At 60.9% G+C, this 20,850-nt stretch overlaps 4 protein-coding genes across 11 annotated transcripts; 1 reads left to right on the top strand and 3 right to left on the bottom strand.

Moving 5' to 3' along the window:
- The first annotated feature begins 387 nt into the window (after window positions 1-387).
- On the top strand, window positions 388-2,035 carry CTXN1 (cortexin 1). Of its 2 annotated transcripts, none has more exons than XM_079116535.1 (2): window positions 388-587; window positions 1,006-2,035. In XM_079116535.1, exon 2 carries the CDS (start codon window positions 1,026-1,028, stop codon window positions 1,272-1,274), a length of 249 nt encoding a protein of 82 aa, XP_078972661.1. In that variant the 5' UTR covers window positions 388-587; window positions 1,006-1,025; the 3' UTR covers window positions 1,275-2,035. The 2 variants fall into 2 exon arrangements, with proteins under 2 accessions (XP_078972661.1, XP_078972660.1); XM_079116534.1 differs by having other exon boundaries at window positions 389-599.
- Window positions 2,036-3,316: 1,281 nt separating this feature from the next.
- Window positions 3,317-6,179, bottom strand: SNAPC2 (small nuclear RNA activating complex polypeptide 2). Of its 4 annotated transcripts, none has more exons than XM_079116319.1 (5): window positions 5,860-6,179; window positions 5,093-5,203; window positions 4,892-4,960; window positions 4,222-4,492; window positions 3,317-4,129 (listed from the first exon to the last, which is right to left on the bottom strand). In XM_079116319.1, exons 1-5 carry the CDS (start codon window positions 6,040-6,042, stop codon window positions 3,798-3,800), a joined length of 966 nt encoding a protein of 321 aa, XP_078972445.1. In that variant the 5' UTR covers window positions 6,043-6,179; the 3' UTR covers window positions 3,317-3,797. The 4 variants fall into 4 exon arrangements, with proteins under 4 accessions (XP_078972445.1, XP_078972448.1, XP_078972447.1 ...); XM_079116322.1 differs by lacking the exon at window positions 5,860-6,179 and adding an exon at window positions 5,689-5,737 and having other exon boundaries at window positions 4,222-4,476; XM_079116321.1 differs by lacking the exon at window positions 5,860-6,179 and adding an exon at window positions 5,702-5,737.
- On the bottom strand, window positions 6,047-10,551 carry TGFBR3L (transforming growth factor beta receptor 3 like). 4 transcript variants are annotated; one of them, XM_079116325.1, is made up of 7 exons: window positions 10,220-10,551; window positions 9,253-9,389; window positions 8,872-9,174; window positions 7,990-8,128; window positions 7,748-7,906; window positions 7,504-7,576; window positions 6,047-6,182 (listed from the first exon to the last, which is right to left on the bottom strand). In XM_079116325.1, exons 1-6 carry the CDS (start codon window positions 10,287-10,289, stop codon window positions 7,509-7,511), a joined length of 876 nt encoding a protein of 291 aa, XP_078972451.1. In that variant the 5' UTR covers window positions 10,290-10,551; the 3' UTR covers window positions 6,047-6,182; window positions 7,504-7,508. The 4 variants fall into 4 exon arrangements, with proteins under 4 accessions (XP_078972451.1, XP_078972449.1, XP_078972452.1 ...); XM_079116323.1 differs by lacking the exon at window positions 6,047-6,182 and adding an exon at window positions 6,382-6,647; XM_079116324.1 differs by lacking the exon at window positions 6,047-6,182 and adding an exon at window positions 6,682-7,065.
- A 124-nt stretch (window positions 10,552-10,675) lies between these two features.
- MAP2K7 (mitogen-activated protein kinase kinase 7) lies at window positions 10,676-20,115 on the bottom strand. Its single transcript, XM_079116327.1, is given in 15 exon segments — window positions 10,676-12,828; window positions 12,935-12,980; window positions 13,575-13,717; window positions 13,818-13,898; window positions 13,992-14,171; window positions 14,262-14,369; window positions 14,540-14,562; window positions 14,565-14,585; window positions 14,588-14,657; window positions 14,743-14,766; window positions 14,768-14,857; window positions 14,976-15,042; window positions 15,226-15,367; window positions 18,155-18,202; window positions 19,885-20,115. Coding segments are annotated over 15 exon segments (1,302 nt in total). The 5' UTR covers window positions 20,009-20,115; the 3' UTR covers window positions 10,676-12,693.
- Between the last annotated feature and the right edge of the window lie 735 nt (window positions 20,116-20,850).

Genomic DNA, 20,850 nt, shown 5'->3' with positions numbered 1-20,850 from the left:
CTTGTTGACAGGAAGACCAGTGACTAAGAAAAGATCTCCCCCAGGGTATCTATTGGGTTGGGGTCCTCAGGGCTGGGGTAATTTGACCGCCCATATGAGTGGTGATTGGCAGTATTAGGACTCTCCAGTCTTGGCTGAGGGGTCTGTTGGGGAGGATGGGGCTGCAGGCGCTGAGGTCAGGCCGGAGATGTCCCAGGTGTTGGTGGAAGAGGAGTGGCCGCGGTCCACTCTGGGTGAAGCCCCGAGTGCTCGCGGAGTCCTGGAGCTGAGCGCCTGCCGGGGCCTGGGGCGGGGGTGTTGTCCCAGCGCAGGCCCGGACAGGGTAGCCTCCCGCGCGCCGCTCGCTGCGCAGCCCCGCCCCCCGCGGCGGCCCCGCCCCCGTCTCCATGGGAACAGCCGCGGCGGCCCGGCTGGCGCGCGGCTCGCCTGCCTCGGTCTCCGCCGCTCCAGGGGCGGGTGGGGTGGGCTGAGCCGGGGCCGCCGGCGCTGCTGCCGCTGCCGCCGCCGCCGCTGGAGAAAGGCCGAGAGCAGAGCCGGTGCAGGTCCCTGGAGAGAGTGCGGCCGCCGGGCGGCCCGTCCGAGTCCAGGTTGAAGCCAGGGTGAGGGGCGCGCCGGGGCGGGGGCGGCGTGGGTGGGGGAAGGGGTCCCCGGGCCGCAGAGAACAAAGGGAGTGAGGCTAGAAGAGCAGGGACTCGCCCCCGCGGTGTAGCTCGGGCCACTGACCGCGCGTTCGCACCTGTTGTGCGCGGGCTGGGCCGGTCGGGGCTTCCTGGCTCGGCTCTCAGCGCCCCCACCTGCGCTGCGCGCACTGCCAGAGTTGGGTCCCCGCGTGGTGGTGGCGGTAAGCCCGCGGTCAGGGCATGGGCGTAGCCCGGGGACGGCGACGCGGGGCGGGGGGATGTGCAAGGCACGACACGGGGGCGGCGGCGGCGGGAGAGGGCGACGCGGAGGCGCGGGAGGGCGTAGCCTCATCCTTCAGCCTCGGGCGGGCCCCCTCCTCCGCAGGGCTTGCGGCTATGTGAGCCATGAGCGCGACGTGGACTTTGTCACCGGAGCCGCTGCCGCCGTCGACAGGACCCCCAGTGGGTGCGGGCCTGGACGCAGAGCAGCGCACGGTGTTCGCCTTCGTGCTCTGCCTGCTCGTGGTGCTGGTGCTGCTGATGGTGCGCTGCGTGCGCATCTTGCTCGACCCCTACAGCCGCATGCCCGCCTCGTCCTGGACCGACCACAAGGAGGCGCTCGAGCGTGGGCAGTTTGACTACGCCTTGGTGTGAGGGGCGCGGCGCTCTGGGCCCGCCCTTAACTGTGTCTCCGAGGGCCACCCGGGCAGGGGCACCTCCTGGCCAGGACTGCGCTGAAGATCCTGGCCCGGAACCCCCAGCCCGGGGCCCGGGCGTTAAGAGAAGTCCAGCCCCTCCCTCCTTTAACCCCGCTCATCTTCCCCTTGGCCTGGCCGGAAGTCCCACCTCGTGCCTTTATCTGTCCTGTCCCCTTCTCCTCTGCACTCTGAATCCTGGGTGGGAGAAGGATTCCCGCACCGACCCCCTCCTTCCCCAGCGTGTAAGTGGCTCTGCTATTGTCCTGCCTGTGGGCATGAGTGTTACGTCCTTTCCTGAAAGTGGGGACACCCATTGTCCACCACTCCTGTCTTCTGACCACCCTCAGTTTCACCGTGATTGAGTGCTGAGCCCTCCTTGAGCTCCGGCCCTACCAGAGCTCTCTCGGGCCTAAGGGGTGAATGGTTGCTTACTAATAATATCCTGCACGGCCTGCCCCGGAGACGGACCCACTGTGGCTGCTGTGTCCAGGATGTGTGGCACCTTTGGTGGAAGAGGAGTGCGGGGCAGGCTCATCCCTGCCCCCAGCCTGGGCCCCAGTACAGGTCAGCGCGCCCTCCCTCATGTCAACCTCCGCCCCCACGGCCCCCCCCTGCTTCCTCCTGCTGGCCCCCCTGCGACCCCACCCCACCTCTCACGCCTTCTCACTTCTCCCTGCCTCTGAGCGGTAATGATGATAATAAATGCTATGGAGCGACCGTGTGCTAAGCAGCATGTTTAGTTAGGGCCTCCTTTTCCGAGCTCTCTGGTATGGTGAGATGAACTCAGCTTTGCTCGTATCCCTGTTCTACAGGTCAGGGGACTGAGGTCCAGGCACTTAAGAGAGACTTGCCCTTAGCCACGTGCCTAGTGTTCAGCTGGGCTGGAAGTGGAACCCAGGCCTGGCTTTTGCATACTTCTGACCCAATCCTGTTGACACGTTTCTCTAGCTTCAGGGGGAGATATTTACCATCTTGTTCCCCAACACCAGGCACAGCTGAGATACACACACCTCTTTCCCTTGATCTGGGGAGGTGCTGGGAGCTGTGGGTAACTGGGATGGGCACCCTCAGTCAGCCTTGGAGATTATCTCCAGGAACCACACCTGCAGTCCCAAACCTGGCCCTTGTCTCTCCTTCCCCCATCGATCAAATGTGCCTTGGAACCAGTGGGCCTGGCACTGTGGGCTGTGGCCACCGAGTAGGCTGGCTGCGCTCCACTGCTGGCCCGGGAGATGTGTTGTGTGCCCCAGGGGAGCTGTGCGCAGTGTGTGGGGAGAAATGAGTGTTTCTATAAAAGGAAAACTGTGTGAAGGCGCAGGCTTGCCAACAGACGATCCACCCGCTCCCGGACAACTAGTCGGCCGTGGGAGAGGGAGCGCTGTGGGAGGGCACCTGGCTACCCAGACCTGCCCTACTCCGTGCCCACAGGGCAGGTGTAGCTGGCACCAGGAAGCCCAGCAGCCCCCCAGGAATGTGGGATCTTGGGGATTGACTAGGACTAGCCCCACTCCTCCACCCAGCCTTGCTCTGCTTCCCTGCTTCCCTCCTCCCCTCCAAGGGTTTTCTGAAGCCCTAAGGCCGCCTCTGGGGACCCACTCCCCTTCCTCTAGCCTGCGGCTGCTTGGGGCAGCCTGCCCCCAACTTAAGCCTCCCAGAGCCTGGGCCTTGCCCCTCCCATCTACCCAGCCGTCAGTATTCTCTGCTCCCTTCTGCCTTCCATCTATGTGACAGGACGCTGCCCTGCTCTGAAAACCTGTCCCTGACACCTGTCTCCCCTTAAGCCCTACCTGGTTCTCTTCCCAACCATGCTGTCCAAGAGCCACCTCCACCCAGTTACCAAGGGGAGCCTCTTGGCCAAACTGAGGTCATGCCAGGCAGCAACTGGTGCTGGGGACTGCACTCTCCTCCCTGGCATGCCCCCCCCAGCTCATGTGACCCAGGCTCTGACACTTCAGGGCCCCCAGTCCCATCCTTTAATCATGGGGAAAAGAGAGCAACACAGGTAGATGAGAACTTTATTCAAGGCCACAGGACACCCTAGGAAGAAGTGGGGGCCAGCAGTGGTGAACACTGGAGAGAGGTGGGTGAAGAGGGCTGAAAACGAAAATAATGAAAACCCAGACAAAGGAGGGCATGTGCGGAGGTCACAGCATGGGGTGCCAGCTACGGCTCTCCTGGCAGAGAACAAGGAAGCTGGGTTTGGCAAGTCGGTTCCATCTGTCTGTCCAGGGGTTCAGGATGTTTGTAGAGTCCTATATCCCTATTCTCCATTAGTCCAGCTGCCTGGCTGTCCCCAGGGGTCCGCTATACAACTGTAGTCTTATTTCTGAGGTCCCTGACATGTAAAGCATCTGAAGACTAAACCATGGTCAAGCACCACGTCAGGGACCTTCTAAAATAATCCTCATGACAACCCAGTGATGGCTACAAAACACTGAGGGTCAGACTAGTTCAGGTGTTCCCAACACCAGCTGGGCCCTCACCTTGCAGGGGTGGCTGCCTGGCCCAGGAGCTCCAGAGGCACCAGGAACGGGTTTAAGGGGCAGATCCCAGCTGTCTGCCAGGCTGGTCTCAGTTCTCTGGGGGTGGCCTGCTCAGAGGGTTGGGGGGTGGCCTGGCTGGGCTCCTCTGGCCCGCTGGAGCAAGTCCTGCCATCCTCAGCCCCAGGCCTGGGGCTTCTGCCAGAGGGACTGGGTTGCGGGGCCATCAGGTGAGCATATGCTTCAGTCATATGCTTAACCAAAGCCGTGCAGGGCAGGCGGGGCAGCTCCTCGGGAAGCGACAAGAGCAGGTCAAGGACCACGGCTGACTCTGGTGACAGTAGGAAGGGAAGGAATGAGGGAGGCAAGCCCGCCGCCTGGGACCCCCACCCCGTACCCTCTGCCCTCCCCGGCCCCTCTCACCAGCTGCTGAGAGCTCTGGGCCACGAGCCCTCCGGGAGGAGCAGGACAGGTGCTTGTAAATCTTCTCAAAGTCCACAGTGATGTCTCCCTCGGCAGCAGGGCCAGTCGGGGATCTGGCAGGTGTCTCAGAGGCAGGGCCAGGGGCCTCCGGGGTGGTGTCCTTCTGCCCCCCAGTGATGTTCAGGATCAGTGGCTTTCCACGGGCTTGTGTGGGCTTGGGGGGTTTGGAATGCAGGAGACTGACAGGTTCTGTGGCTGCAATGGTGAGCACCTAGCAGAGAGAGCCAGTAGGGAGGGAACGGGGAAGTCCTCCATTTCCCTCTGCCCTGTGGGACCTGGGCTGAGCCCTCTACCTCCCCAGCTTACTGAATCCTCGCTGCCACCCTGAGGAATCCAACAGATAGAAGATGGCCTCCAAGACGGAACCACTGAGAATCAGGTGCATACTGTCTAGTCTGGGTCACAGAACCAGCAAGAGGAAGGGCCCAGGACCCAGGTCCACCTTGTTATTTTTATTTGTTTTGCAGTGCTGAGGATTGTACCCAGGGCCTTGTGCATGCTAGACAAGTGCTCTACCACTGTAACCATATCCCCAGTCCCACCTTATTTGGGTTTGTATATACAACTTGTCCCGTGGGATACCTCTGACCGCCAAAGGGTACAGTTGTACCTGGGAGAAAGCTGCTGTCAAAGCTTCCTCCAGTGGGCCTGTTATCTTCTCTACTAAATCCATCCATACCTGGGTGAAGTCAGAAGGTAAATGGTGAGCGGCATCAGACAGCAAGGGTCTCCCAAGTCCTGACCCTCCTGAGGGTCCCCGCTCCCATGGAGGCCAGCCCTGGGAAGCCTTTGCCCTGCCCACCTGCCTCACCTCTATGGGAGCTGGGGGCTGTGCCTCTCTGCGTCCTGGGCCACCAGGATGCACTCTCTGAATGGCCTCCCGGACCACTCGGTCTTTCAGCTGCTGGAGGAAGGCCTGGATCTGAGGGGAGAGGAGCAGGCTAAATGAGCCTGTTATGAGATCAAAAGAGAAACCACTGCCTTGCCTACTTCAGACGCAGCCACAGCTCCCTAGCCTGCGGGCGGCAGAGTGTCCTGGATCCCTGAGGCTCAGCGGGGCTGGGGAGAAGGCCCCGGAGTGCGAACGGCGAATCAATAAAGATGTAAGGCCCAGGTTGGTTCTGGCTCCTCCCTGCAGCCAGGGCCTGCCCCTATGTGAAAACTAACCTATTCATTTCCACTCCATCCCATTTCCTGATTCTTCACCCTCATTCCCACTCCGTCTAACTGCGACTTCTGCCAGGTCCCCAGTCTCCACCACCTCTCACTCGGCGCTCCTCCCATCTCTAAATCTCTCCTTGCCCCGCCCCTCAATCTCACGCCAGCTCCCCGCCTGATTGACAAGCGCGCCTCCCCCATTCCCCGCGCCAGGCATGGCTCCCCCCCCGAGCTTCACGCCCTGCCCACCAGGTGCACCCACTCGCGTCCGGCCTGGCCCCATCCCTCAGCTTCTCGCCTCCCAGGTTTACACTTCCAGCAGTGGTTTCCACGTCACTGACGCTGCATCCGCCGCGGCCCGCCCACTCCCTGGCCCCGCCCACAGCCTCGGTTCCACGCCAAGATCCGCACTTCACTCACTTCAGCCTCGCTCCGGCCCCGCAGTCCCCGGGCCAACTCGGCGGAGTCTGGCTCCGGTTGGCCCCGCCGCGCCTGCAGTAGTCGTAGGAGCTGCCGCTTCTCACGGGGGCTCCAGGCCACGGGACCGGTCACCTCGCCCAGATAGCGTGCCGGGGCCGCTCGCCGCCGCTGCGGTGGCTTCATGCTACTAAGAGGCGTCGGCGCTCTAGGACCGCTTGCCTGGTGGGCGGGGCTACGGAGGCCGCTGAGACCATAAAGCCCCGCGCCGGGAAGGAAGCAGATGGGGGCGTGGCTTTACATTTGCAGGCCAAAGGGAACCGCCTCTGGAAATTAATAGGAAGACTGGCGCCGGAACCCAGGGCGATTGAGACCCTCAGATCGCGTTTTATCTCATTCAGGAACTGGAGCCAGCACTTTGGTTGGCGTGTCATCCCTGCATTCCTGAACTAATTTTAGAAACTTCTACTTTGTGTGCTTTGCTTCTCGAAGATGGGTGGGCAGTTGTCGGTCGTGGTCAAAAGCCTGGGCTGTGGAGTCGGGTAGCTCTGGGAACCTTGGGCTTGCCGAGCCTCAGTTTTCTCATCTATAAGCCGGGGCTAATATTCCTACTCTTGTTTGTGCGCAGGGGAGGGAGGAATTCGGAAGGAATTTAAGGAATTCTAGACTAGACGGATAATGTGAGGAGGGCGGTGTCCAGATCAGCGAGGAGACCCGAGCAGAGGCAGAAGGTCGAGTTTGGAGCTAAGGCAGAGTCCGGGTGTTGCAGTTGGAGAGCAGAGACGGTCCGACTTGGGGGAGATGGAAAGATGCAGAGTCGGGGTGGGGGTGAAAGGCGGGGCTTATTTTGAACTTAAGATGGCAGTGTTGAGTGTTCCTTTGCGTTTGGAACGCGTCGCCCTTGACTCTGGCACACGTGTGTATGGGCATAGGAGGCCTCGCAATCCCCTGCCCCGCAGATGCTAGTCTCAGGTACAACCCCAAGCCTGCCCCCCGCGCCATGCGCACACACTGACCCCGCCAGAACTCTGCGGATCTGACCAGAGTTTATTTTGAGCCTAAATGGGAGGGCGGGAAGGAAGGGAGGAGAGAAGCACAGGGGTCGAGTCCCAGAGGGTTGTGTCCAGAAGTGCCAATCAGGTCCTGGAGGGCCTAGTCTCGAGCCCATGGTGGGGTGCACGTCTGGACCCTGCTGGTGAGGCTCCGTCGCTGGGGAGGGGTGGAGCGGACTGAGCGCGGGAGGGGAAACTACACCCACTTCCGAGCAGGCATTGGCGTCTTACACCAGTTTGTGTAGCGGGGAGAGTGGAAACTGGGTCTGAATCTCAAATTCACCTTGCCTAGTACCTGTGCAAGGCTTGAGGACCTTTCTATCCAGACCCCACAGTCCACCGTGGTGACTCTAGTCCATGAATTCCAGTCCTGGCCCCACCAAACGTTATGACCTTTGACAAGTTACCTGACCTCAGTGGCTCGTTTTCCTCATCTCTAAGGGGGATTACCATAATAGCTACCTACAGGTTGTAAGGAAGATTGTGTGTAAAACATCGAGAACCGTGCCTGCCACAAGAGTAAGCGCTGTGAATTGTCATTACCATCGCTTTCCTTCGGCAGCTCTTCCTCCAGATCTCCCCGCCCCACACTTACCTGCCTCACTGGGGCCTCCGGGGCTGAGGGCCGCTGGGCGAAGCTCTCGTCGGCTGGCCAGGGAGTGGGGGCGCTGGAAGGGAGAGACTAGCAGTAGTAGGGGTTGCTCGCCCTGAGCCAGGGTAGGGGCGCCCCCTGGGGGCTGCTGGGGGCATAGCGAAGGCAGATCTAGGAAGCCTGAGGCCTCGCAGGCTGGGATCCGTGCGGCCGCAGGTCTGGCCGCCTGGGAATAGGCTGGGAGTACCTGAGTGTGCGCAGACGAGACCGAGCCCGGCGGCCAGGGCGGCGCCCAGCACGAAGGCTGCCAACACCAGCGCCACCACCGGCGCGGGCTCCAGGGCCCCGGGGGCCTGCGCGGGCGGCTGGGGGAGCACGGCCCTGCCAGGGAGGCTCTTGGGCGGCCCTGTGGGAGAGTGCGACGCTGAGACCGGGCCCAGGACCCAGTTGTGCTCCCCTCTCTGGCCCCAGGGCACCCTGCCTGCTTACTAGGGGGCGGCCGCGGCACTGTGACCACGATTGGCTGCGTCAGGGTGTGCAGGTGGGGTCCGTCGGCACCCAGGCTCTCGCCGCTGCCGCTGCCGCTGCCGCTGCCAACGCCCGCGCACGCCTCATCCTGATGCAGACACTGGCGGGAGAGAAAGGAAAGACACGGACCTCAGGTCCCGGCGATCCTGGATCTGGTCCTCAGGCCTTTCTCTTGAGAGCCATAAGCGCCCAGGACGGCATAATCCCAGCGACTCCATCTAAGTTCGAGGCCAGCCTCAGCAACGCCGTGAGACCCTATCTCAAGATAAAAAGGACTGGGGATGTAGCTCAGTTGCAGAGCACCCCTAGATTCCATCCAGTAAACGCCCCCTCCGGGAGACGTGGGGAGTGGGGAAAGAGAAAAGCCCCTAAGCATCCAGTTCTCTACTGCAGCCAGGAGGCCACCTTTGGACCTCCTAGAAATCCATCCCTTAGGTTCCCTGGGTCCATCCTGAGAAGATCTCAAATGTCAGGTGCTCTAGGTCATAAGATCCGGTTCTCTCAGCACCTAACTTGAAGCCCAACATCAGGTGCCCACAGACTGGGCCCTTTGCAGGCTTCTGCATCCATTCTCTCAGCAGACACACCCAAAGTACCCCCAGAGCCCTGGCCATGAGGGGATTCAGTGTCCATTTCCTTTCCCCTTGAGGAATTCTCCAGGTCCCCGGTGGTCTCCGCACCTAGAGTACCCAGCCAGAGACCCCAGTTCCAACCCCCAGCCCCAAGGGACCCTTGCTGCAGATTCCCAAATACCCTAACACCCAGATGCCCAAACCCCGAGGTGCTTCTCCCTCAGCTGCCTGCGAGGCTTGTGCTCCCAGAGGGCGGCTTTGCACTCCGCACCCGCAGTTTGGGCGGCGAGGTCAGAGTCTCGCGCGTCCGGCGGACTCCCCGGAGGCGGCAGCGGCTCAGCTGGCAATGCAAGAACTGCACCGAGGCGTTGAAGACTGGGCGCAGCCGGAAGCTGAAGCGTGCGGGGCGGGTTGCGTCGGGATGCGATGGTGGCGGGAAGGCTACCGAGGCGTCAGAGGGGCAACCCCCGCTCAGCAGCACCAGGGCGGGCCCGGAGGTCGGGCGCGAGGACGGCGTTACTGCGCAGCGGTGCAGGGCCAGGCCCCAGCGCGGGGAGGGTCGGGCCAGGGCCGCCTGAGGGAGGGGAGGTGCCATCAGGGTCGCCCGGTTCCCGCCTGTACCACCCACCCTGGGTGCTGCCAATGTCCGCACCTGCACGAACACGCGGCTATCCGCGGGGACCTCGAGCGGCCCCGCGCGGCGCGGGAAGGCGTCCTCGGCGTCAGACAGCTCCAGACTGAAAAGGGGCCTGCGCAGCCAGGAGCCCGGCGCCCCGGGTAACGGGGGCGCTGGCGGGAGCGGGGAAAGGGCAGCGCAGAGGAGGAAGGACGCACTCTCTTAGGCCCTCCACCTCCAGGAGTGTCCCGACCTCCTGCCCCCTCCGCCTCCTTCGGGAAAGGCCCGCGCGAGACTCTGGTGTCTGTCGGATTCCCCTAAGCTCTCCGAAAGCGGGTAGTTACCAAGACAGCCCCCCAGCGAGCCCCGGTACGTGACAGCCCAGCCGTCAAGGCCGGGCGCAGAGTTGTGTGCCCCTGGGGAGACCTTTTTCTCCACCTGCAGAGTGGGCAAAGGAATCAGGGGGCGAAAGGGGGAACAAGGAGCGCCTGATGGTGGAGGGTCAGCTGGGTGAAGTCAGAGGTCTCTCCCTTCACCCAGGGTGCTCTTTAGCGATGTAAGTCACGTAGTTCCCTATGAGGAGGTCGGTGGAGTCATCAGCTGGAGAAGGGGGGCAGGGGTGCCCTTCCCTGAGGCTTTTCAGGGCACAGTCTGCCAGTCTGGGGGTTTTTGGCTCCTGGCTCTATGCTCCCAGTCTGAGGGCAGAAGCAGCACAAGGCAGGGGTCTCCTATTCTGTGACCCCATGCGCACACACTGCCTTCACGACATTTGGTGGGGATCCCTGTCAAATACTATCTGCACACCCATTTCAAAAAGTATTTATAAAGAAGCCTCCACTCCCCCCAGCCCTTGTCCTCACAGCGCTTGCAGGGGACTGTGCGGAAGTTGGCCAGCCTGGACAGAGACCTCATCCTACCCGTTGCCAGAAGCAGACAAGGTCTTGGAAAAGGACAAGAGGAAAATGAGTGTGTGGCCCACCCAGGGTCCCAAGCCTCTACATACCAAGTGGCCCACTGGGCAGGGGGGAGGTCCCCGGGAGCAGGGCCAGCAGCAGGAGTCTCGGGCCCAGCATGCTGCACTGGCTGAGGCTGGAGGCACCTGCTTGGGCTGTACTCAGGTCAGCAGGTGGGTAGTCAGCCCTGGCCTTGGCTGGGCAACCACACTGGAAAGCAGGGAGCGGGGGTGGAGGACCGAGGGCTGGTGTCAGAGCTGGTGTCCAAGGCCTGCAGGGATTAGGGGATTCTCTCTTGCTCTGCTCAAGATCACTGGGGGGGGGGGGGGAGGGGTACCATACCTCACAAAGGCCACCTGATAGCCAGTGAGTCACTACAAATACCCCTCCAACCCTGCCTCAGTTTCCCCTCCATGCAGGAGCCTCATCCTCCTGAATGGCACCCCACCTCTGGCCCCTTCCCACCTCTCCCTGCCAGGTCCTACCAGCCCCATGACACCACAGACTCAGAAGAAAAGGGAGGGGTTTTATTCTCAAGCGTCTAAGGATTTACAAACGAGGGCATTTTATCTTAAAAAGGAACAGGGCAACACTGGTGGCCTGAGAAGGGGTTCTTGGGCCAGTGAGTCAGACCAGGCCACCCCAGGCCCCTGCCCACCTGACCGCCCTCTGGTCCAGAGGGATGGCTGGTGACAGAGGGGAAGTCTGGGGAGGCAGGGAGGTAGGAGCCACTCCCTGGAGCTCCCCCTCAACACTGAAGGGAGGGCATGGGTGGACACACTCACAAAACAGAACATAAAGTTAAATGAAAACAAAACCAGGCAGCCCAGCCTCAGGCCTGTGCTGGCTCTGGGACCAGCCAAGCAACCTGCCAGTTGCCAGTAAAGGCAGGGGCCAGGCCTGTGGGCCCCGCCCCCATCCCCTCACAAAGGAGACAGGGGCTAGAGAAGGTGCCTGGGGGCAGAGAGAAGATGACTTCTATTACATTTTAAACATGCGGCATGTGTGAATATAATAGTAGTAATGAGTCAACAGACAGGCAAGAGGCCCATGCTGTAAGCCTACGCTGCTTCAGCTGCGCACAGCCAGGTTCCTCACCTTTGGTGTTGGTTGGTTTGTGGTTTTTTTTTTTTTCTTTTTTGTTATTTTGTTTTCTTGTCCACTTGATTTGCATGCATCACCAACAAAAAGGACACACACCCCATCCTGCTCTGGCTGCTGCCGAGGGGGCGGGGTACACTGGCCTGGTCCTTCCCCATCCCAGGCCTCAAGAGGGCTGGGGGCTGGCCAGCTCAGTGGCTCAACACTCCCATACCCCGGCCACTCTCCCCTCACACTCAAGCCTGTCCCTGTCACATCCTCAAACCTCCACATCCACCCCTCTGCCCTCAATCCCTGACTTCCTCTTGCCCTCCCCCAGTTCCATGGCCCACTCCACTGAGTCCTTCCAGACACCTCCCGGATGCCCACTGCTCCCTACCACACCCTTCACCACCTTCCCTGAAGGCCATCCTGTGTGGCCGAGGCCCCTTGGGCTTCCTCTACTGCCTAAGCTCTCAACTCACCCCCAAGCTGTGGCCAGCCTCCAGCCTCGAGGAGTGGAGGAGCCCCCAGAGCCCGTATTTGGCCTCTTTGGGCCTGGGGCCGACGAGGAGCAGTAGCCCAGGCCACTTTGGCTCAGCCCCCAGCCCCAGCCCCCACAGTGCCAGAGAGCAGATGGAGGCCCCACCACAAGCAGCTAAACATGACTTTGGTAAAAGTTTTGAAGGTACCGACACACCCCATGAGGACACACTCTCCTCACTCCCCTCCCCCCAGCACCCCACCAAGTACAATAAAATACAATAAACTCCAAAAAGGACCCCCTGAGATCAAAGAGAGAGAGAGAGCAAGAGAGAGAGAGAGAGAGGAGAGAGGAGAGAGAGAAACCAGCCCTGGTCCGGATGCGGTCATAATGACCGCACCATCCTGGGGTGAGGACTCAGGGAGGCCGAGGTGGACGAAGAGCTCCCACGCAAGGGTGGGGTGCCCAAGCCCAGGCTTGAGCCAGGAGAGCAGCAGAGACTGGAGGGAGATGGGAAAGCCAGACAAGGAGAGGGGCAGAAAGGGACGAGGCAGAGGGACTGGAAGAGCAAGCCTGTGTGTGGGGAGAGGGCAGGTGCTGGGAGCGTGGGGTTCAGAATGTGGGGGCTCTCTCCTGGCCCCTGGGGACTGCCCCAGCCGAGGTTTCGACCGAATAAATAGCGAGTCTGCTCGCGGCCTGCTGTCTTCCATTCACAGTGTCTGCCACGGACGCGCACAGCCGGCGGACCCGGGGTGGGGAGGCTGGGGCCCAGCAGGCCCATCTGTCCACGGCTGGTGGGCAGGGAGTCAGGGGTGGTGGGCATCCCCTACTTTCTGTCCTCAGCCCTCAGTGGCTGTCCAAGACCCAGGTTTCCCCTGGGGGGCAGCTGGGTGGCCAGGTGGGGAAGGGGGGCCTATGGCCATGCCCCTGGCCCCTGTGGGGCTGGCAGCCACCATGTGGCTACCTGAAGAAGGGCAGGTGGTGTTGGCTGAGGACTCCACTAGTCCGCGGTGACTCCGTCTTCGCCATGACATCCTTGAACCAGGATGCCACGTCTACCTCGAGCGTCTCATAGCGCTTGATGAAGTTGTGTTCCTGTGGACCCGAGGGGTAGAGCTTAGGATGAGGGGTCTTCCCTCCAGGCCTCTGCTGAGGGTGGGGGCTGGGTTCCCAAACGGCAGGGCAGGGCTCCAGTACTCACAAGTAGCTTATTATACTTTGGTCTCTTCCTGTGATCTTTAGTAAGGCTGGAGGAAGAGGAGGGAGGGGAGGGAGGTGAGAGTCTGGGAGGACAGGCCTGGCTGCCTCCCGTGCAAGCCCTCTCTGGTGAGCCAGGGGTCTTCCAGAGCCTTCCAGAGCTGCTGATGGCTGGGACCTGCCAAGTTGTGTATCCCTGAAGTCTCCCGGCCAGCGCATCTGGTAAGGACCTGGCCTGGGGACCTAGAACTGGAATGTGAGGTTCCTACTAGAGATGGGTGGGGCACCCTGGGCGGCGGGCGCACGGCTTCCTGAACCTTGGCTCTACTGGCGAGGGCAGCGATTAGGGCTGGAGCCCTGGGGCAGCACCATCCATTCCCATTACCCTGTGGCAGAGCCCACAAACCACTAGGCCAAGTACCCACGGGGCCAGTATCAGCTTAGGCCAGGTCCGAACCCAGCTCATGGTTCGGCTTCAGCTCCTGTCCACAGCCCCCGGCCACAGCTGGCCTGCAGCTGCCCAGGACCCATCCCTGGGTGGCCTCTCCCTCCTCATCCTACCCCAACCTTCTCTAGCAGCCCTGAGCAATGGGCCACACCTGGTCTCCTAAAATACAAGGGCAGGGCAGAGTAGGGGTGCTCACCAGTCTTTGACGAAGGACTGAAAGTCCCCCGAGAAGCCCATGTGACTCGGCAGGAGTGGGGGTTCTTCCTGTAGGACTTTGGTGAGGACCTCAAAGTCTGTCTTGCAATTCTTGTAGGGGAACTGTCCGGTTGCCAGCTCCACCTGAGAGGAGATGGGCATGGCTGGGCTGGCAGGGGAGGAGCTCCTGCCCTCCCGTGCTTCCTCACTCCAGCCTGAGGGTGGAGGCAGGGCCCCAACTCACCAGCGAGATGCCCAGGCTCCACACGTCCGCACGGATGTCGTAGTCAGGCTTGGTGGGGTCTGGGGGGTCAATGCGCTCAGGCTACCAGGAGGGAGAAGAGGATGCACCCTCAGGGTAGGGGCCAGTCTCTCAGACCCCATCCCACCTTCCAAGTTCCACTGGGCCCCAACTCACCGCCATGTAGGCAGCACAGCCGGCACTCCGTGTTTTGGCCTTGGAGTCGACCAGTCGGCCGCTGATGCCGAAGTCACAGAGCTTAATCTGGCCCCGTTCATCCAGCAGGATGTTTGAGGGCTTGACGTCTCGGTGGATCACTCCATGCTTCTCCTTCAGGTAGTATAGTGCCTTCACGATCTGCAGCATGGACAGCAGGAGACTCCTGTGACGGGGGACATGGCCTGGGGCCACCAACCCAGTCATGCGAGCCCTGGCCTGGCTGCTCACCGCCACTGTCATTTTGCCCAGGATCCGCTCTGGGATGGGGCCCTGCATCCGCTTCTTAAGCTTCTCGGCACACGTGCCCATAAGCTCCATGGCGATGAAGACATCTGTCTGCAGAGGGAGGGTGGCACGTGTGGCTTGGAGGGGCTGTGCCTTCCTGTCCACCATCATGCTCTGATCCCCAGAGAAAGAAGGAGGTCCAGGAGACTCAGGCCTGCCGGACGCTATGGGGGACCCCAGGGCTGGGCAGGGCGGGGCAGGGCAGGGCGGGGCCAGCTCACGTTGGTGATGAAGGTGCCGAAGCCTGCACAATGTAGGGGCAATCGGGCTCTTGAGCACCACATCCAGGTCCATGAGGATGCGCTTGTTCTCCTCCTTGTTTCCTGATCGCCGCATTTGCTGCAAGGAGGATGGCCAGGAGGGCACCTGAGCACCAGGGACGCGGAGCACGGAACCAGCCCAAAGCGCGGGAGCTTGCACTCACCTTGACAGCGATGATGTGGCCTGTTCTTCCGGAAACGCATCTTCCACACCTGGCCGCAGGTGCCACTGCCCATCTCACCCAGGTTTTCTAGGTCATTGATCTCTGCCTGATAGCGCTGGCAGGTGGGAGATGGAACAAAGGCTGGAGGGTCTCCAGGGCTCATCCTCCCACCCCCAAACCCTGGTTCAGCTGTATCCTGCCCTCCCCTGCCTGGGTGCTGAGCACAGTGGTACCTGTCCCCCGATGGTCAGGTAGCCTGTCTGCTTCATGATCTCCTGCAGCTTCTGATCGATCTCGATGCTGGGGACAGGGAGCAGGAGTTGGTGAAGGGGTCCTGAGCAACACAAGGCAACCCGAACCTGCACACCAGGGTCCCCCAGACGTTACCACCCTCTCCCTAGGGCTGGCCTAGCAACATTCCCCACACTGCCCCGCTGAATGGTCCCTGACCCCGTCAACCTACCAGTCCTGCTGAGAGCTCACCTCTCCATGCTTCGTGGTGTGAACAAGGTCGATGGGAGCCCCAGCATGTGCCGGGGCCGGGCCGGCGGTGTGGGGTGCTGTGGGGAGCTCTCTGAGGACGGTGAGCGGCTGCCCCCATCATTGGCCAGCGGAAGCTGCAGGGCTGGGGGGTTGAGAACCAGAAGCAGGGAGGGGGTCAGCACCCAGCTGGTCTCAGCTCCAGGCCTGACATTCTGGGGAGGGGTGGGGACCCTCATCTTCCCCTCCCTTGTACCCTTCAGCCAGGGTGACACAGCCTCCTGCCCTGCTGGCTGGGGCCATTCTCAGGGTGCCTTCTGTTCCCTGTCCTGGAAGGCTGGGGTAGGCTGGTGGGGGAGGGTGGTACCCAGAGGCTGACGATTTGCTTCTCTATGCTGACAAAGAAGTGAGGTGGGGACCTGGTGGGGACCCTTGGCCAGTTGGCCTCCCTGACACATCACTTTCTACCCACCTCTGCCAAGAAGCAGGCACAGTGCCCACAATGGCCTATGCAAGGGTGGATTACCCACCAGGATCAGTCTGGGCCCTGGCCCTGCCACCAGCACTGCATAGGGCAGCCTGAACAAGTATGAGGTGGGCCCTGGTGGTGAGAGTGGGCACAGGCCCTGGCTTCTTGCTGCCTTGCCCCAGGTTCTGCTCCAGGGTTAGGGAGAGCCACCCTCTGGCCAGCAGGTGCCTCCTCATCAAGTCTGTGGAGCTGGGGCCAAGGGGCCAGGGGAAGAACCCCAGGCTGGGCCTGCGCCCTCCCTCAGGATAAGGAGATCTGGGTGGCATGGCTCCTCCAGAGGCTGGTAGGGCTGGGCAGGGGTGGGGACGGGGCGAGGCAGGGGAGTTGGTGCTGTCCAGTGGCCTGCATGCGGACAGCTGGGGCATGCTACAGGCAGGCAGGCAGGCAGGCAGGTAGGCAGCAGGCACCCAGGACGGGCAGGCGACATTACAAGGTGGGGGGGCGGGAGACAGACAGACAAACAGGAGCCAAGACTTAGGGCCCAGCTGTACAGAGGAGGCACTGCAGAGACAGGCCAGAGAGGGGCCCAGGACAGCAGAGTAGGTTGCCTGAGGAATAAGGATCTCCCTGCCTGGGCTGGCATTTTGGTGGAAGCAGGGGTTGGGAGGCCACTATGGCTCCTGGACCCACACACTCCAGAGGACCTGGGTGCCCCGGAAGGGTAGCAGCTTGCTTACCTCTGGGCAATGACTATAAGAACCCTCCAAGGGTCACTTTCCCAGGAAATCCTGGAGCCTGCCATTCTCCCAGAGCCCTCCACAGATGTCCCCGACCCTCTTCATATCCCCGGCCTTGCTGCCTGAGCCCAGTGACCAATGGGTAGAGAGAGACAAATATGCTCCAGTGGCTGTCAACCAGGCCCTTTCCTGACCCTGTTGGCCCAGTACCTTGACCTTAGCCAGTGAGAGGAGGCATGCAGAGGACCCTGATCCAAAGCCCAAAAAGGGATGCAGGTCCTGCCAGAGCCTGGCAGGAGTAAAGAAAGGGCCTTGGGGGCACTTATGGGTCAGCACTCACCACTCTCACTTCCTGCTGCCCATGACTGCACAGACTCATATCCTTGTGCCTTTGCTCTGCCACGTCATAGTCCTCATTCCTTGGTGGCACCTAAGGTCCCTGCATTCCCCTCATGCTCAGCTCTCAATCCCATGAGCTGTCACTCTAGGAACTGCACAGGTCTTGCTCCCAGAGCTATCTGGGCCCCTTTGCCCAGTATTATCAGCTCTGTGGGATGAGGTCCATGTCCCCAGGTGCCCTATTAGTTCCCTTCCCTAAACAGTCAGCCCCAGAAAACGCAGTACGGTAGGGATTTGAGGAGGGCTCACACAAAGGCCCTGAGAACAGAGACCACAGAGGGGGTGACAGCCACATGGGATGAGGACAGAGTAAATGCAAGAGAATAAGAGAGGGAGAGGGATGGTGAGAACGAATGAGGAGAGAAAGCCAAGAGGAGCCTTGGATGTGCAAGCCGTGAGTACAGTATGCACGCACACCCACATGCAAGTGCACATGTGCACACAAACACACATACACTTACCCAGCATGGCACAACCTCCCCACCACATGCAGACAGGGCAGAGCCAGCCCCCTGTTCCCTGCGACACACACGTGCACACACACAACATTGAGAACGTACAACAGCCCCACCACCCACACGTGTTCAACCAGCTAGAGGGCAGACACCCACCTCTGCCAACACAGGTGCTCTCTCTACACACAGGGGCACAGCATACCCGGGAACCAGCATAAGCCACCGCCCGTTGTGTCTACTCCCAAACATGCTAGCACTAGAGCAGGGGCATCTGCAGGGCTGTCCCCTCCCGCCTCTTCCTGACATCTTGCTTAAATACTAGCTCCTCCAGCAGCTTTTCCTGAGCCACCCATGCAGGGTCCCTCACTCAGCTAGAATGTTCTCCCTAACCAGTAATGTGCTCACTGCAGCCTCAGTTTCAGTGGGACAGGGACTGGGTCTGTTCTGTTCATTGCTGTGTCCCTGGTACCGAGAGCAGGCACAGCACACAGCAGGTGACACTCATTCATCCAATTATTGAAATGGAATGAACAGGCACAAAGCACTCACCTGGCCCCACTTTCCCTCTGACACACACACACACATGCTCACCCCCTCAGTGGGCAACAAACTTCCACTCATTAGGGGAGCCCATTTCCTCCTCTAGGGAGTCCAAAGGTGAGCTCAAAAGGAACAAGAGAGAGATGAGGACAGAGGAGGGAGGATGGGGCTGGGCCCACACTACTCTGCTGGACGCAGAGAAACTAAGAGTGAGAGGAGGAGACAGAACACACACATGAAGCATGGGGGTGAGGGGATGGCATTCTGCGGCCAGGGCAGCTGTTAGATCAATGGTGCAGATGTCCAAGCGGCGATGATAAAAAGGCTGGTACCTGCTCGCTGGGACGGGGCAGGAGCAGGGCTTAGAGTGATCACAATAACTGGATGGGAAAGGAAGAAAAAAAACAACACCACGATAAATCACAACAGAAACGGCCGATTTGTCCAAAAGAAAAGAAATCAAATCATAATGAGGAGGAGGGGAGACGCGAGGCACCACACTGCAGAGATGGGCAGAAACCGACAGATGGGAGGGTGGGAGGGTGGGATGGAGCTGACAGACACAGACACCTGGAGGGGCTCCTTGGGGCCTGCCCGCCATGGGCCTCGCTCTGCACTGGGGACAGACACCCTTAAGGTACCCTGGAACCCATACCCAATCCTGTCTCATTCATGCTGGGGCTGGGTATGACAGTCCTGCAGAGCCCAGCAGGGACCCTCCAGGTCTTGGCCAGGTTTCCAGTCCCCAACAGCATCCAAAGACAGCATGTCCACCTCTGAGGTTTCTTGGGGCCACCAAGACACTTCCCAGGGAGGAACCCAACCCAAGCTAAGCAATGTCTGAACAGGGATGAATCAGAGTAAACTCTAATAGGGACTGAGAGAGGGGTCAGACTTGAAGGTCAAGCTACAGGGACCAGAGAGTGAACAGAATATCCAGTATGAGAGGGTACTTTCCCCCTCCTGTCAACCTCACAGGGTCATACCACAGGGGACATGAGAACTTTTTTTTTTGCTGGTTCAAGACAGAAATGATAGTGGAGTTGGGGGGAGTGTCACAGGGTTCATGGGGAGGGGAAAATCCAATTCCTTCCAGCTGAGAAGACTTGGGGACCAGATTCTGTGAAACACAAGGAGAAGGCTACACTAGGTAATGGTGATCCCAGGCCAGGTGTATGTGGAGGGTTGGGAAGACAGTTGTTGATCCAGGATGACAAGATGCCAGGGAGGAAGGCACAGATCAGAAAGAAGGCATTTGTGTGCTGGGAAGCTAGACCGACTCAGATGTCCAGGCCTGGTGGGTGTGGGTGCAGGTGTGTGTGTGTGGGGAAGGTAAACAGTCCTTTGAATCCAGAAGATAGTCACCACCTTGGGAAATGGGTTTGTATTTCCAGAAAGCTATACAACTCACCACTAGAGTGGTACCGAAGTTAGTCACAGGGAGGCCTGTTGTATGTGGGAGGGGGTGTGCTGAGCCCAATGACAAGGTCATCCCAGGCTGGGAAGAAGGGACCACCAGACATAGTCACGGGGTCAAAAGGGAGAATGGAGCTAGAAAGATTATATGTGTGGGGGGTGGTGACCTCCGGTGTCCCCAGGCCAGGTGTGTGCCTATGAGTGTGAAAGGACTCTCAGCTAAGCCTAAGGCTGCAGAGTGCAACTCTTGACAGTCACTGCTACGGAGGGAGTGGAATCATGTCGCTTTTGGGACCATGTTTGCTGGGGACCTGAATGGGATTATGGTCGCGTGGGAACAAGAGCCTTGCTCAGTACAGGTGATGGAAACTCCGGGGATCGCGGCGCTGGGGGCGGGTCATCGGGTGCGGGGGCCTGGCCTGCGGCCGAGTAACTAGCTCCCAGACCCGGGGAAGGGCCGCCCAGGAACCCGCCTGCCCCACGCCCCCCGGGTCACTGTGACCCTCTCCCTGCGGGCTGACAGCGGGGGGCGGGGAGGAGCAGAGCGAGCGCCCCGGAAGCGGGGGCGGGGCCTGGCGGCGGGGGCGGGGCCTCCCGCGGCGCGCGCCCCGCCCCACCCGCCCCTCCCCCACGCCTCCGTGCTTACTGGGCCTGGGCCGCTGGGGGCTGATATCCAGGTTGAGGTCGATCCTCCTCCGGGCCTCGCGGTTCTCCTGCTTCAGCTTTGCTTCCAGGCGGGACAGCTTTTGCTCCAGGGAGGACGCCGCCATCTTCCCCGCCGCCGCCGCCGCCGCGCACTGCCGGGCCGCCCGTCAGTCCGGCAGACAAACACCGCACTGCGCCTGCGCCTGGATGACCCCGCCGAGCCTCCGTCTCGCCCCGCACGGCGCATGCCCCCGGCGCGCACCCGCCCTACCCGCGTGCGCACCTCCGCGCGTGCGTACTCAGTCCCAACCGAGGGAGAACGCCTCCTAGAGCTCGCGGCGAGCAACGTGCAACACACCCGCTCACCACTACCACTGTGGCGCGCATGTGTAAATTCCCGAGCGCTCCGCAGAGAGGCGCTGTGTGGAAACCGACCTTTATTGAGTGAACGATGGGCGGGGTAAGCGGTGCACATGCGTACAGAGGACGAGACGCGGTCATGCGCGTGGCTTCTACTGCGCGAGTGCACTTGCTGTCACTTGTGGTTGCCGTAGCAGTGCATCTTCAGTTTCCTTGCTCTTCCCGGCCCCAGTCGGTCCTGGCAGCCGCACCCTCACGGAACTGACTTATTCCCGAGCGCTTCTTTAAGATCCCTGTTATGATCCGCATGCATGCGGTGTGGCCTCCTCACCACAATTATGCACCCGTGGGAAGCCCTTTCCATTTCAACTAGTCCCAGCAAGCTCAGGGTTGGCCAAGACCTAGCGCGAGGGAAGGGCTCTGGAAATGCAGTGGCGTGACTTCTGGCCTCGATGACAGGGCCAAGGTCAAGACCAAAATTGCTGGCCACCGTTGCCTGGGACCTTAAGACGTCCCACCTTCACCTGTCCCGCTTCCAGAATGTGAGTCGACCTGTAGAATTCGTGTGAGCCCTGGGGTTTCTTGCTTCTGCCTGGTGCCCACCCCC

This window comes from Sciurus vulgaris (genome assembly GCF_902686455.1).
Source record: "Sciurus vulgaris genome assembly, chromosome: 16".
In the NCBI taxonomy this organism is placed as follows: domain Eukaryota; kingdom Metazoa; phylum Chordata; class Mammalia; order Rodentia; family Sciuridae; genus Sciurus; species Sciurus vulgaris.
Note: the sequence above shows the minus strand (reverse complement) of the source record. Positions and strands in the feature narration are given on the sequence as shown.